This window comes from Cupressus sempervirens, chromosome 6 (genome assembly GCF_028749045.1).
Source record: "Cupressus sempervirens isolate cs-2001-9-10 chromosome 6, ASM2874904v1, whole genome shotgun sequence".
In the NCBI taxonomy this organism is placed as follows: Eukaryota; Viridiplantae; Streptophyta; class Pinopsida; order Cupressales; family Cupressaceae; genus Cupressus; species Cupressus sempervirens.
This window is the reverse complement of record NC_143123.1, coordinates 201,025,810-201,043,052: the sequence shown is the minus strand read 5'-3', so window position 1 is coordinate 201,043,052 and position 17,243 is coordinate 201,025,810. Positions and strand designations below refer to the sequence as shown.

The 17,243-nt window shown below is 36.9% G+C and overlaps 1 protein-coding gene across 1 annotated transcript in view; it reads right to left on the bottom strand.

Annotated features, from left to right (window-relative positions):
* LOC149551928 (isocitrate dehydrogenase [NADP]-like) overlaps window positions 1-16,571 on the bottom strand; it is a 191,743-nt gene extending 175,172 nt beyond the window's left edge. The window contains exons 1-2 of the mRNA XM_089787428.1: window positions 16,150-16,571; window positions 15,990-16,033 (exon numbers count right to left, since the gene is read on the bottom strand). Of these exons, the coding sequence (XP_089643554.1) occupies window positions 15,990-16,033; window positions 16,150-16,402 (297 nt within the window). The 5' untranslated portion in view covers window positions 16,403-16,571. The remainder of the gene's footprint in view (window positions 1-15,989; window positions 16,034-16,149) is intronic.
* Window positions 16,572-17,243: the final 672 nt, after the last annotated feature.

The window sequence follows — 17,243 nt, the reverse complement described above, 5'->3', positions numbered from 1 at the left end:
CTTTAGTCATGAGAACTCTAAACAGGATCAAAGACCTTTGAGTCCTCATGAACTTTGAGATGCATTTCCTTCCGTCAAACCTTTGTTTTGTAACACAAAAGCAACACCTTTAATGGATTAGAAGTCACTATCAAATTAGTTTCACTATTGCAATCAAACTTTGAACAATTCAACAGTCACCGTGGTTGTAGGATAACAAAATGATTTAGATTGTGAACTCAAGCCCTTAAGATAGTTGAAAGGGATAAACAACAACTTCTAACTTTTATTGCCATGATAGTCCAAACAATGTTTTGATGATCAAACATAAGCCAACAACATGGAATCCTTGTCCAATGGTGGGGAATAGTGCTGGAACAATGAGCATGTTGGTCTGATTTTTTACAAAATAAAATTCTTTTAGTCTAGGTATAAAAAATCAGAATTGAATCCATTGCTTGCCTACTAGGATTTTTGGTTTTTTGGCCTTGCATTTTTAATAACCTTTCAAAAAACCTACTAAACCCTAAGTCTTACATTCTTTTTGATTTATTCGGGCGCGAAGCCTTTCAAATTTCGAATTTTTCTTGACCCGTTTAAATCTTCCATTGTACCAAGTGCCTTTTACCCATTTTGTTCCCACCGTCTGATCTTTATAAGATCTACGGCTGTCGTTTTGTTGCTATGTGAAAATGAAAGTTTTTTAATGATAGCGACATAGCGACTACCGTGAAATTGACTAGCGGTGTCATAAAGTGGAGGGTCGGCGCCAGAAAACTGCATTGTTTCAAAAAGGTTCAGTCATGTGCTTCATGTCAGAATTGTCAAAACTAGAAAAGGAACCAAGTGTAATGAATTGCAAGTGGCATCACTAGAGTCTAGTTTTTCAATGAGTCACTATGTTGCATTTGGAAAAAGTTTGCACCCTGCCGGTAGCGACATAACGCCTTATTGGAGAGTATAGAGGACGGCAGATTTTGAAAAATCTGGTGACCATGAAAGTTCCCAAGTGATATTATGGACGTGCGCCTTTATTACTTTGTCAGAGGTGTTAGTTGTGGTAATCATGATTGAAAAGCAGGTATTTTCCTAGCATCGGATTTTAACAATATTCATGAGGTCGCCATGTCGCAACCGAAAAAATAATGGATCTCACCGGTTGCAACATAGTGACTCGACGAGAAATGGTTTTGTGGCGGCAATTATTGAAGGTGGGTCCTAACATCTGCTTCATCAAAAATGAACCACATAATCTCCTGGACACGGTGGCATCCTGCTGGAAACACGTATGCACCGGAAGTTTTAAGAACATCGAAGGTCGCTATGTCACGACCGAAAAATCTTTGCACCTCGCTGGTAGTGACATAGTGCCTAGCCTGAAAATCCGCATGCAGCGGCACCCAAATCACATGGTCACAACAAGGATTAGAATATTTGATTATATGCCAGTTTGACAGGACATTTCCATGTCATCAGTAACATGGACCCACACCCAAGTCAGCAAATGAAAGATTGTGATCATTGGATCAAAATCAAATCAACGATCATCACCAAGTCGCTATGAGAAGTTGTGCACTGTTTACCCAACGCGACATGGCGACTAAGGGACCCACCACAGTTTATATAACTCTAATGCAGTTTCCTCGCCTTTAGATCAAGCTTAGATCTACAGCTATCGCTGTGGAGAGTTGCTCGAGTTTAAAGGATAGCGACATAGCGAGTAAAGCAAATGAATAGGGGACCCACCACATTTGTATTAAGTAATGAATCAATTGTCCGCTGCTCGATCAAGATGGAATCAATGGTTGTCGCTATATCGCATAGGCAACATGCTCGTTCTTTATGTATAGTGATGTAACGAATCGGCAACACGTGTCCTCGAGGATTAGTGGCTCTAGTTTGAAATGTCAGTAATGAAGGAAAAGTACAGTTAGAGAATTTTCATTGGATTGACTGCCAGCATGTCAAGTGGAAAATGAGTCATCCTTATTTTCACTCCTAGATCGTAGGATTTTTTGAGATCAACAGTGAGAATTTAAACGTAGAAGGTGGTGCCACTTTGTTTCCCTTACAGTTCATTTATGAGGAATGAAAGCTTTGCGTGCGAGTAAAAAAAGAGTATATTGCAGAAGATCTTGCCATTTCCATCCCACACAAACAAGATTTCAAGCTTCCAAAGCAGAAGAAATTAGTGAGAATTTGTGTTGAGCTTTATCAAAACGTGAACCAGTTTCCCATTGTTCACAAGACATTGCAAAATTACAGAGAAGAATAAGCAAGAAAAAGCAAGTTCCCGTATACTATAATCTTTGTAGCAATTTAGTTTTCTGCAAACTATATCCAGTATGCCTCCCAAGAAGGTATTCTCTGGGCAGGAAGATTATTTGGCCAGGAATATCCATGATGACCTGCTTGAATTGCTCCCCGAGTCTACCAATGAAACTGTGAAAGTGAAAAAGTTAACCTCATTAAACCCTAGGCTCAAAATCGCAGATGGGTTATATGATAAGGGGAATTGGGTCCGAGGTGCCATAACTTCTCAAATTGGTCTTTCTTTGGTTAAGAAATGGTTTTTAGAAAGGAATTTATTTGCCCCACATGCCAATATCTGGAACTTTGACTTAGGAAAGTTAGTAGTTCCAAGTGTTTTTATGGATTTTGACCTTTTAGAAGCTGTTGCCAAAAATTATGATCAAGCAATCAGAGTGGTGAGAAGAATTGATGGCAAAATTCTGATCACAATCAGCACAATCAGCCCAGAGGAAATTCGAGAGGTATTTGGTTTAGGGCCTCTGACAGACTATCATGTGCCCATTGACCTACAAGAATTAGAGAAAGAATAAATGTCAAAGAAGGATGCAATTAGGCAGGGTGCACTGAGGGCACATATAGGCAAATTGGAAATTTGCCAACGATTACAACATCCTCTAGGGAACCTTTTAAAAGGGCATATTTCAATACCAAGGCTATGGAGGCATACAGGACTCTATGTAGAGTTTTTGGTGAAGATGAAGAGGATTTTATGCCCATAGGTTTTATGTATATGATCACTCAGATTTTCTCTTTTGGTGTGGATGTTATTTTTTATTTTGCCTCCTATTTAGCAGAAGAAATTCACACTGGCCTGGTTGGGATTGCAAGAGGCAAAGTCGAGAAAATTTTTTGTAACTATTCCTTGTTGATGCATATGTTTTTGTTCAAAGGAGTAACATATTTTGGTAAAGAAATGAAATTGAACAGAGAACAAGATGGGGAAGCACTACCAATCCAGTTATGGAGTGACGATATGACCTGGGAAGCAGAAAAGGCTAGTTTTGTCAGGTTTGATAGGTACTTTGCTTCAAAGTTCAAGTGCTTATTATTAAGTGACAATCCCAAAGTGCCTAAGGCACTGGTAAGTCTTATTAGGCCCCTGGATAATCCTGTTGGTTTGAAAGTGTCACATAATTGGGGAGACATCATCCCATACTCAGTTTCAACTATCTTTAGGATTTATGGTTTCAGAGGTGCTCCTCATGTATTACCTTACCAGGCGCCATTGAAGGTAGGGGTAGCTGAATTTTTGTGACAGCTAGGAGGATTGGAGGAAACTTATTTGTTGAAAAGGAAAAGAGGGTCAATATTCTTAACTTGCACTGCAGCCCACCAATTTGTGATCACAAAAGGGGGTTGGCTTTCTCTGTATAAAATACTAGATCAGTACAAGATGGCTATCTCTCATCCCCATTTTTGTGACACTGAGGGATTCTATGACTTAGCCTTTAGGCACAGAGCTAAGTTGGGGAAAATAAAACATGAGTCATACTTTCCTGAAGACATAATAAGAAATGAGTTCTCTTTACAAGAACAGGAAACCAAGAAAGAAAAATGGAGTGTTCTCAAGGGTTTTGGATTTTATTCATTGTTTTGATGAAAATTATAATACTCTGGGTAATGCCATCACAGAGGCAGATAGGATAAATAAACTCATGATTACTTTCCTTGAAACAATGGAGACTATGAATGAGAAAAAATATTTTTTTATTAATACTTATCCAGATAAGGCTAAGGAGATAATGAGGACACTGGGATTCACTCCCAATCTAGGGGCAGGACAATTGATTGTCCAGTAAAGGCCAGGCTATAATATAATTCAAAATAAAAAAGCCACTATGGATAAGTACAAACAAATAATAGCATCCACTAGTGTTGCCCTAAAAGAAAGACCTGATGAGCCCTCTCCTAAGAGGCAAAAATTAATGAAAAAACAGGGTCCTCACATTGAGGAATATTCACCTACACAATACCCTTTGCGGATTGGAGAGGAACAATTTTCTGAAGAACAAATTGAACAACTGGGGTCCCAAGGGGGAATTTTTATCACCCAGGCAGAATTAAATGATGGAACCCCCCAAGAGCCCCCTATGCCAAGCCTTAAGCTGACAGTGGTAGATTTCAAGGGAAAGGAGTTGGACCCTGTGATAGAGCAGGCCAGTCATCAATTTTTGTCAGATGATAGTTTTGTTAATTCCAGAGCCTTCCACCAATTTGCATGGAGGACAAACATAGGCAAATATGAGGAAAGATGCAATAAATTGAAGGTTGAGCATCCGAAGATTGAAGATGCAGCCATTCAGACACAAATAAAAGATGAAATGACAAAGGAATTTCAAAGCCTGACCCCTGACGAAGGAAGAGAAATGGTAAGAGCATCAAGTGCTTTATTGCTTCCCAATTGGGATATAGCAGATGCTCTAATTTTTAATTCTGTCTCCAATAAATTAGAGACATTGGCCCAAGATAAAAAGGAGATATCAGGTGCTAAGTTCAATACAGACCAAGCTGCTTTGGTTATCTGGTCGATCAGAAAAGCATCCAGAACAATGTCTCTACAATCAGATAATACTAGGTTGATTGGAAATTTGATTGTAAAAAGAGTAGAGGATACAACTTTTGTAGAGGTGGCACATTTAAGTGCTGAGACATCTCAATTAACTTTGGCTGCTGCAGAGAAAGATGAGAATAAGCGATTGGAATTGCAAGCCAAGTATGAGAGAGTTTTGGAGGCATATAATAAAGAAGTTCAAAAACGAAATGAACTTGAAACTAAGGTAATGGGGAGATCTTCTAGGCCAAGAATCACATATCCTTGCCCTCCAGTGGAACCTTTTAAATCCACTCCTCTCATAGAAATACCAGAGACCCCACAAAGGCCACAGTACTACACAGCTGAAGACTTTGAAGAAGAAAAGAGCAAACTATGGGCATTGCATGTCGAGCTGAATTTGCAATATGAAGACAAATTAAGAAAGGCTCTCATGTATCTGGTAGATAAAATTGAATGGCCATTATTTTATGATCAATTAGAAAGAACAATAAACATATGGGATGAAATAAAAGCAAGTGATGAGGCCTTGAAGCCTATTGTGAATAAGGGGGATAAGAGAAGAAAAGAAATTACCTTTTTATGTTATTCTGTCATAAGGTCTTCTCATGACCATATTGAAAAAAACTATGATATTGTTAATGATCTTCCAGAATTCGATGATAAAAGAGTTCAGCTACAAAGAGGAATAGTTGGCTACTTGGACAAGTACCAAAGCCTAAAATTTGATTTATTCCCATGTGCTTTGGATAAGAAGAATAAGTTGAAAAATAAAGATGAATGGGCTAAAGAATTAGATGATTTATTTTGTCTAAGAATGAATAAAATCATTAATGAAACAGGACATACATGGTAGGCCACCACAACAGAAGAAATGGTGAAAGCCCGAATATTCTTTGATTCTTTGAAACAAGATTTTGTTGATATTGACAAAGAGGGTGAATATGTTATCAAGAAGCAACAGGATATTCTACAATTTAATTGGCCAAATGATACACTTTTTGAAAAGTGAATGGCAGATATTGCTTCTAATGAACAGTTGGAAGGAGCTGAAAGTGATGATGATCTAATGTCCCCATTTTAGCAGTTGACCAAGTGTGTGTGCGTTAGCCTTGTTCTACATGGTCCCGAGGGCTAACGAAGGGTTTAATGGGATCTTGGAGTGTTTTGGCCTAGTCATTTCCAGTTTGGGCCAAAACGAAGTTGATTTACTCAGTTTCAGGCATACTTACTATTTTTAGTAAGTTGGCAGGACACAATGCAGGTCAATTTTGGTGATTGGATTCGATACTCCTCGGTGAGAGCTTTCCGATGAGCTATCACTCGCATTATTCGGAGTCCGATTGCTAATACATTTTAATGCCTGAAGTTTTATTAAAGTAACGTCTAATTTAATTGTAAAATATTAAAGTGTTACTTCAATATTTATTTTATGGTGATGTGTACCCAAGGGAGACATAAGGGGTATTTTAATATATGTTTTATATTACACATCTTTTATCCCACATTGCCCATATGAGTTGAGCGGACCCGTGGGAATAGAATAAAAGGAAGCATCTGTGGCTTCATTAGACAGGTTGAATATGAGAAGAAATTGGTGTGTGAGTTGCAGCTTTGTTCTTGGCATTTGAGGACGTCTATCCTCTCTTGTAACATTCTAGACGTCATTCCCTTGGGGTTTGGCCTTTGGAATTCTTTCTTATTGGCTTCATTATCAGGCAGTTTAGTTGCATTTCCGGCTACAGGCAGATTTGATATTTTGCTCATATCTTATTCACTACTTGTCCGACGCTTATGCCGCTTGGAGGGAATGGTATTATGAAGGTAGTGGACTGATTGGAGGACAAAGTATTGTAGCAGCAAGTTCGTAAGCATGGGTTGGAGTATTATGACAATATTGCTGAAGTAATTAGTGAGTTGATAAATCTGCCATGTATTTGGTTTTATGAATTCTGAAAATAACATTTTATTAGCAGTAATTCATTTCCACTTTGCATATTATTGTAGTTTCTTTCTTGTTTATGTTGTATGATACCAATTCCATAAAAACGTTTGATTTCCGGAGTTATAAGGGGTTTTAAGAAGTTGAATGCAAACTGTTTGACATAATTCCTTTCAGCAATTTGGTTTAGTTTTTTTTTGGGACATCCAAGGGTGTCCATTACAGATGATGAGACACATGAAGATGAAATACAGATCATCGATTCACTTCCACCAGTGCATGGGAAAGAAGAAGACAAAGAAGGCCAATCATCTCGTGTGAAAGATACGATGGACCGAATGGATGATGTGGCAGAAATGAAACCAAATATAACTGTCACCTTGCTAGTACATGATGATATAAGTAGAAATGCCAGAGTAGAGGTGAATTTACAGGAATCAGAGCCTGACACATCACTGGCAAATTTGATAGCTACATATGCCAAGGATTCAGAGTGAATAAAGGCCAATCATGGGATTTGTAGCATTTGAAGATGTGACAGAAGAGGGGCCTACCAAGAGAATAATCGGATGTATTACCTTTCTGTTACACAGTTTTTGTCTTTTGTGACAACTAAATGTAAATATCTTTTGTCTAGGACAGTTGTCAGTTCTCTATGCCTAAAGATTGTTGCATCTCACACTATATAAGTGAGATTCCAAGGCTAGAGAAGGGCTCGATTTCTAATACAATTTTAGTTTATATTGAGTATGGTTCGGTCCAGTTAAAAGTATGCAAAACTTATGATGTATTCTCTCTGCAAATACTTGGAATATATTGATATTACAGGGGTCTAATATCTAGTCTAGAGTCATTCAGAGTTTTATTACAATTGTAAGCAAATCTTCAAAAGGAGATTAATACAAAATTGAACTATCCCCATATTTGTTCTTGCTGAATTTTGTTTCCTTTGTTATTACCTAGTTATTCTGATATTGTATGAGCAAAGCTTGTCCACTTGAATGCAATACACTTAGGTTGTATGTCAATTCATTATTGCTATTGATACAATGAATTAAGTAAATGCTTTAGTGAATTTGATGGGATTGCTATGGTAATAGAAAGGATGTCTATAAGAATGAATTCCAGTAAGAATTGCTGATAATATTTGTTGTAATGCAACAAATCAGATCTATAAATTGGAGTAGACTCTGAATCCCAATGGAATAGGCACTGAACTAATTAATCCAGTCTGCAGATATGTAGACCATGAATAAACACCAAGTCGAAAATCAAAATCAACTTTATTTTACTATTTGAAGAGTTTCAAGGATGGTCAGCACTTGTTTGCATGTAACCTTTAAGCTTTAGTTAGCTACTATTGCTCGAAATACTTGCAAATCTGAGAAGAATTGTGAGCAAATCTGCTTATAAGGGGTGTGTATCATCTAAAATGTCAAGGAATGGATAACTATGTATATATCAAAGATAGAAGATCAAAATCAGAATGAAACTAATAAAATTCTCATACAACAGCATTCATTTTGAATCATCCCTTAGGTATACCCACCTTGGTTCTACAGAACCTAAACAGTAGAAAACCAATCTCGGTTTTGTTGAAGTTGGACCCAAATGGTATACACACATAATTGTTAATGGGAATTAGCTAACCCTAGATTTGTGAGCATTATTACTTTGGTTTTGAGCTTTTGTTGTTCAATAGTTGAAAAACACCAACATAGCACACATTATAAACTTCAAAAATGATTATGAAATGAAAGTAGATTCCAAATGACAGTGGCAACTCAAACATGACTGTGACTATCATAGACCTAGGACACTTCGGCAGGTCAGCTTGCTGCTCAAAGAAGTGTTATAAGTTCATCTACAACCCTTAATTAATATGGAGTTACACCATAACTTTAAAGTGATTGGAAATAAAAGATAGATGCTGCTTGTACCCTATGTGTATATATTTGATCTTCATTGGTCAATATTTGTTTATGAGATCATTGTCCTCAATGATTATCTCTTTTTGAGCCTCCAACTTCATAAATGGAGGCCCTAGTTTTTGCCAAAAAATAGGGCTCCATCACCTGACAAGACACGATCAATATGATGTTACCATTGTTGGTCTTCATGCTGCTACAGGATGCCCCATGTTTTAAATGTCCAGGTTTGGTGAAAGCATCACAAACTGAAATATGAATTTGCATCCTTGATTGTTCTGTATTGATGGCATCAACAAATCACCTACTTGAAATCAATCTTGAAAGCTTTCTATGTTGTCATCATTCCATCACTTAATCACCTCCTTTGTAATGTCCCCTGGAAGTGGTTCCAATCACTTCAATCACAAATCTATAACATTAAAATTGTTGTGTGTTCACCCAGAAGATGTTGTTGCTATCCTGGCACACTTCTAGGATTGGGCTTCCACTTTGGCACTGAACAATGGTTATAAAAATTGTAGGACGGATTGCAATCAAAGGCAGAGACGTCAGGCAGTTAAGGGTGTCTACAGCCATATAATAGTTGATCAAGGGGTTTGTTCGGCTTCAATCTAGCATCTGATTCAAGCTACGTTAGCCAGGCATGCGTTTCCACCCCTAAGCCCCAAGTTTCTAAAACGCATCCCCCAAACTTAGGAAACGGTCAATGAGTTTCTGAACCCCAGGGACTGATTATTCATTTCCTAGCTGTTTTGGGGAGTCCTAAAAGTTTCTGATTTAAAAAAGTATATTTTGACCCCAAAACATTAAAATTTGATTTTAATGTTCATTTCCTAGCTGTTTTGGGGACTCCTAAAAGTTTCTGATTTAAAAAAGTATATTTTGGCCCCAAAACATTAAAATTTGATTTTTTCCCTGCATGCTGGAATGAATACTTGAAATAAATTATAAATTTAAAAAAATCATATTTTATAAAACTTTAAGTTTATTACATTGTTTATATAACAAAGTTTTATTTTACTTTGCAATCTCGTGCCTGACATATTTTTGCAGCTATCATAGTATATTTGTTTCATTTTGACTTTGACATTTCAGACTTGGAGTGTTTTGTCTTGACATTATATGCTCATTGATAGTTGATTCATTGATGGAATGATTATATGATCATTGATAAACTATAATTGATACTTTAAAAGTTTAAAGTTTAAGTCTTAAACATTTTAGTCTTTCATTTTGTTGAAAGTTGAAAATTGCAACCTTGCGATATGAATCTATGATGTTTTTCATTCTCTCATTTGATTCATTTGATGACTTACTATTGGTATTCTTAGATGATTGAAAATGATGCTATTTTTCATGATGATTCTATTCGATGCTAATTGCTATTGCTCTATGATCATTGATGTATCATTATTGGAAGAATGGAATTGATAACTTTAAAGTTTTAAACTATGTTATGGTGATGAAATTGATGAATATATTTGAAAAGTCATATATATATGTATATATGCCGTCCATATACATACATACATACATACATACATGTTAATGAAGTACTACTCTGATACCACTGATGAAGGTACGCTTTGATACCACTGACAAAGGGCCACACCACCCTTACCAAATCACAACCAAGAATGCAACAATATGAAGACAAAGAGAGATAAAATGCTTCCCAAGAAATTTTATTAAACTTGAAAATCCAATACCAATTACATTAACATTTCTACAAGATCTCTCAAGATCTAATCCAAACCCAAGCTAGTCCAGATCCACACTCTGGTAGAAACCTCTGAGATCTCAACTTGTGCTCGCAAGCCACTAAGCAACCTCCTTGTTTCTAAACCGCAGTCACTAGCTCTTCTCTAACCTTATCCAAGATCCAAGTGTAAACTGCCTCACATTCGGCGCTCTGTCTACACACTCACAAGTCCATCACAATCCTGCTGTAAACTGCCTCACATTCGGCACTCTGTTCACAGACTCAGGAAAAATCACTCTTCACTTCCTCCTTCTCCTTCACACCTTCCACAACTTTCACCTTTCCAAGCTTTACCTTCCACAGCTTCTACTTCTCGAGCTTCTCCTTCTCGAGCTTCCACTTCTCAAGCTTCCACTCCTCGAGCTTCTCCTTGAGCTTGATTAGAAATGCTCATATGCCTTGCTTAAATAGGCACTGACCACCCAATACATGACTTATCCACAACCTTCTAGAATTCCTCCACAACCTTCTACAACTTCCATAACCTTCTACAATATCCACAACTTTCTACAATATTCATAACTTTCTAAAATTCTACCCACACACCTCGATAAATGGAATGACAATCCTTTATTTTTTATTTTTTTATATTATGCCACCTATACACCTCGAAAATAGAAACCCTCTTTTCCTTTCTTTTCTTTTTTTATATTTTTTTTTATTATTTCTCCTCTAATTTTCGTCACTTTCTCTCTCCTCCGCATTTTTTTTTTTTTTTCAATAATTTTCCCATGCAAGATGCTCCTGCATCACATGTATGTATGTATGTATGTATATACATATATATATATATATATATGGACGGCATATATACATATATATATATATATATATATAGCCGTCCCCTGCTCGGGCAAAAACCTGAAAACCTATTTCCCTGTCCCCCCATCCTGAAAACTTGGGGTAACATAGGATTGAAGGCTGTGAATTGACTTTGTAGGACAGTCCTTTATTAGTGCCCAAAATTCATCAACACCAATGCACATGCCTAGTTGGAGTGGAATTCATCTTTCAGCACTCATAATTCAAAGTCCTTGGGCCTGGTACACTTGCTTTAGGAGAATATGCAGCAGTAGCTTTACATTGTAACTTGGAATCATTCTTATTCATTTCAAAGTTAGGTGTTTATGGAGCAATTAAGTTAGTCAACATAAGACTTTCCAGCATTTCCTTTCAATCCTATTATTTAAGCATAGTCATTCAATATTGTGAAAAAACACAAATAACAAATGAAAAACAACCAAACTCAAAAAATAACAAAATCAAAAAAACAATTTCCTCTCGCTAGTCTAAGTTAAGGTCTCAAACAAACTCAATATTTCTTTGAATTTTCTTAGCCAGGATCTTTCATCCTTGCACAGGGATATATAAATAATTGGGAAGACTTTCTTCTTGTAAGTGGAGTTTTTAAGTCCCATTAAAAGTCACTTTTGAAAAGTACTTACCACCTACAAACAGGTTTTAGTATTCCATTTGCAGCTTTGAAAAAGAGTCAAAATGTGCTTTGAATGTGCTTGTAGGTGGGTGCACATAGGGGGAAAAAAATCTCTTTCCATGCAAGACAAGTTTATGGACGGGGTTTTAATCCCGACTGCAAGTGCAAGTAAAATGAATTTTTGGGCTTTTTCGTGAAGGGACGAACTTTTATCTCTACTTACATTGTTTAGGGAAAAAACTTGTATTGTCGTGAGAACAATAAAATCAAACTTTTGAAGCCAAAAACAAGCAATCTTAGGAAGGGAGGAATGTAATCTCCCCATTTTTAGCAAGTCTTTGTAGTTGGCTAGGTCAGCTCATCATCGGGGCTCTCATGGGCTGGCATTGAGATTTGAGTCTCAATTGCGGCTTGCTATTTTTCGTAAATCTATTTTCAACAGTTGCCATATTTGGCAGTGCAATTGGTGGCGCTGGCAGTTGGTCATCGTCTGCATTAGATGGAGTCATTTATTGATGGGTTCATATTTATTGATTAATTAATGATGCTTTATTATTATAATGGCACTTTAAGTTATTTAATATTATAAAGTGGTGTTATGAAGATGAAGCTTCTAAAGTGAAAGTGTGAAGAAGAAGCTGACTGTCATATTGTGTTATAAATATGAGCCCATTTGGAGAGAAAAGCATCCAATTGTCTAACTACTTCTATTATTTTCTTGGAGAGGATTTCCGATTGAGTGTGGTGATTTTCCTTTCCATTGTTGAGGTATAATGGAATTGGCATTCTGAATTCTGTAAATTCATTTGTATCTTTCATTGATTTGTTGTCTTTGGCTGGGAAGATATCAGCTGGGTTGAGAATTTATAGTGATCTAATTGCTTCAAGAGGTACAAATTCTGCATACAAATAACAATACTCAATGGCATTGCTTTGCAAAGTCTTGGGTGATTATCTAGAAGGGCGAATTGCATTTTCAGAGGATCATTAGAGCATCTGGGATTGAGGCGATTCACTATTGTGTCAGCCACACATTGGCAGCACTTTGGATTCTGGAATCAGGCGCCCAAATTCATTGTTGTTGGACGTTATGTATTATGACGTTAGAGTTTTCTGTATGCTAGCGTGCTTGTCTTCTGTAACTCAAGGGCTGAGTGATATTTGTGTCTGTGCATCTGAACTGGGTGTTTCAGTATTTCATTTGCTCATTGCATCTGGGTGGGTATAACTGCAGCAATCAGGTGCTATTGTATATTGGCATCGGGTCACCTTGCCAAGGATCGGGCTGCATCTTGGAGGCCCTATTATCTTCTTGCAGAGGTATCTGTTTCAGCATCACACTTACGTGTACATTCTGCTGCAACTACACATTAGGATTGGTGTCATTTTGGTCTGTTGTGGCATTAACATTCTAGAGCTGTGATTGGTGGAGAAGCTGGATACCCATTGTGCATAACATTATTAGCTCATTGACACTTCAGTATTGTAGTTTCAGCACATGTTACATGAGCAAGGGAAAAATAAGTACACATTTTCATAATTGCTCATCTCTTGTAATTCTCATTATTTAGCATGGTATTCGCAAGGACTATACTTGAAAGGGATGGGCTGCTATTATTATTTCATTGCATTTCAATATATATATCTTGGTTCAATTTAAAAAATCTATTTGTAATTCCACAAGATTACAACATAAAACGAAGTGGTATGAGAAATTGCTTGCCAAGCGTATGACAAAATGTCAAACAGCTAATTAGTAAAGGAATTTCTTGCCATCCTGTGGGGTCGAAAAATCATTGTTATTTCAAATCTGCTGTTATAATTGAAGTGACCAGAACTCTCACATTTTCCAGCTACAGACAAACACAGGAGAACTAGTAATTCAAGAAGCCGGCGGAGTAGTGGGGAAAATAGTGAGAAAATAAATGCTTTGAGGGAGAGTATGGAAAGACTTAAGCTAAATCAGAAAAGGTTGGAGGCCAGATTATTAGATCCGGTGACTGTGGATAGGGCAGCTCGGTACATGGTTTCTGTTTTTAACAGGCCAACACTGAGGATGCAGGGGCAACGTCTTGAGTTCTTGCCGGCATGCGCTCATAATGTGGATGAGCCTGTGTTTAGTATGATGGTCACCAGTCCTATATGTAGTCATTATGATGGAGTTTCTACATAGGGACAAGTGGATGTATCAGTGCCAGTGGAAGACAGCAATACTAAGCTTCAGCAGATTGAGGATCCTAGAATTGATGTTGTGGATAGTGCAGAGGCAATTGAGGCAGTTGTTATGACTGATTGTTTAGTCTCTCTAGAAGAGGGGATTGTTATTGGAGACTGTACGGAGAGTGTGAGCTCAGATTTATATGATAGTTGTCGTGATGTTGTTTTAGAGCAGGAAGTAGCATCTTTCTCAGGTGAGACAAGCGAGACCATGGAGCTGTCCAGCTATGGTACTTGTGATCCAGATGTTACAGCGAAGTCTGTTGATATTGATTCACAACATGACATTGAGTCATGTGTATCAAGTCAGGTGACAGCAGTTGGGGCTTTGTTAGGAGATATGGATACCAGTGTTATGGACACCTCTGATGCTTCATTTGAGGATGTTATGAGCTGCAACGAATCTAGTATTCCTTACCAGACGTTGGGTGATGATTCTGAGGAGTCTTTGGATGGGTCCCAGAATCAAGATTTACAGGGACTTATTGTTGAGGGGGAAGCCAAGACATGTGGGGAGTTTGAAATAGCAAGAGCTTCCACTTCTTCAAAGGAGGTGTTGGTAGAGGTACCCGGTAACAGTACCTCAGTTGTGGATGTGTGCAACGATAATAGCACACATGAGGTGAGAAACCTTGTGGTGAGCAGTTCTGATTCAGTTTCCCATCACAGTGCTCTGTGATCACAGCTAGCAACCAACTGGAGGTAGGAAGCAGCAAAGGTATAGTATGGGATCCACTGCAACTCCTCTTTCCAACCAGGATGTACTTGAAAGTGGGAAAATATTAGTGAAACACATAATGAGAACAGGATGCAGTAGGGTCACATCCCCTTCCTATTTCTAGCTGGTCATTATGCATGGACAAATCAAACATTATATGTATACATAACTGTGGATGGAATAACTTGGTTAGCTTCAATAATTAAGTTGAGTTACCCCATGTATCCTAGGTCACTGGCAATATGATCTTCTTTATTGACAAGCAAACTAAGTCCACTTGGTTGGGGTGAATTGAAATTATTGTTCACATCATTGAGGTTTTAGTGCACCATTGCATCTAAAACCAGGATTTAGGCAGCCTTACCAAGTGTTTGTACAATCGAAGTCATCATTCATGAATGAGGTGCTACTTATCTACACTGTCAAATTGTCAACGTTTTAGCATATGGCAGATGTTCATTTTGATACAGTTTATTGATAAATGCAATGCTGATCTCGTCAACTGTTGGACGTAGTGCACTTAGAATCCTCACAATTTGTAAAATGATCCATCTTAAGATTTCTCTATTTGGTATTAATAATTATTATTGTTGTTGTTATGAACTGATCATGATATCATAAAGCAGTGCTAGACGACCTACACTCGTGAACTTGTGTACTAATATGTTCCTGTCATAAAATTGTTTGTATCTTTCATTTAGCTGAGATGTTAACTGGCAATGATCACATTTGTGGTATGTTAATAACGATTAAATAAATCAAAAAGTAACAATTATGTAAAGCGTTGTAAAGATTACATGGGTTGAACATGATTTATGAAAGAAAAAGTACAAAAATCGTGCTATTTATTACACAAACAAGATATTATACCATAAGTGGTAGAGTTATGTGCGGTGAATTGTCATCTACCCTTCTAAACATGGTCTGGCTGATAGAGAAGGTGCTTTTTAACTAAAACACAATGAGCTAACATAAATGATATAGCTTTTTAACAAGATGGAATACAAAAGATACAGCAGAGCATTAGTGTTTTCCAGCAATTCTTCCAGTACTATAGAATATATCAATATAACTGATAGCGGAAGAATTTTATTTAGTAAGGAAGAAGAAGCTCCCAGATTAAATAGTAATACATGCTGACCTTGTCTTTTATCATGTGCCAGATGACCCTAGTCATTTCGTCGCCTGCAACTCACACACATATAGACGTGAATTTATGAATAACTTTTGCCACAAAACAAAGAAATATATTGGGTTTTGCCACAAAACAAACAAATATATTGGGTTTAACTATGCATTACCATCCATTTCAACAATGGGATTTTCCACTTTGATTTTATGAACAGGAATTGCAGACATGAACCTGGCTGACGCTGCATTCATAGAGATAGAGGGAGCGAGAATGTTTTCGTGTAGGACTAAAAAGCCCCCATTTATATTTCTACTTCCATTTGCGGGGAGCCTAATGGGCGCTGAGAGACCCCAACATGGCCTTGTGCTTGCCGGCACCGACTGGTAGCATTTGAAGATGGAACTCATGGCTCGCCTAATCATACTACTACTTCCCACTGTATATTACTCAAAGCTTTCTGCTGCCGAGGGTGGTGTTATTAATTAATTTTCTGTTATATTACTCCACAAAAGGCAACGCTGTTATACGAGATGCCCTGCTTCTGCTCGTTGATTTCAAAGGATTTAAAACATAAAACACTCAATGAGTAATACTTAAATTTTACCCAGTTCTAAGACTATACGAATTTTAATGGTTAAAATGTAATAAAATTTCCATAGTTAAAATAATTAAAAGTTTAGTAAAGTGAAGAGAACAGCTGTTCTTGAAATTTAGTAAAGTTAAAATAATTAAAAGTTTGGCAAAGTGAAGGAGAGACAAGTTAACTAAAATTTTGTAGCTAGATTAGTTCCGCTCCTATCTTGGGAGTGATTGTGTGGGAATAGTGAGAAATAGTCTTCAAAACTTTGGGAAGTTTTCAAAAAAATTAGCTTAATCTAATATACTAGTTATTAGAAATAGTCTTCAAAGTCTTTCGGAAGATTTCAAAATAGATCCTAATTTGTTAAGCTTGTTGGGAATTATTTTTAAAAAAGAGAAATTAATTTCTATTGTTTTTATTTATTGTAAATGTTAGTGTTTTTTAATATTTAAATATTTCTATTACTTGTACATGTAAAAATATAAAAATGTCTTCTTTTTTCTTTAGATGTTATTCATGTGTACGTCTCACATATAAGCTTATGAGATCTACTTCTTAAATAAGCAATGAATTTTTTTTGTTCTCTTGATTTAATTTCAATTTTCATGTATCCTTTGCATGATGCATGTAACTTCTCAATAATATATTGTTGTACCTTTCTACTTGTTATCTCCCCCGATGTC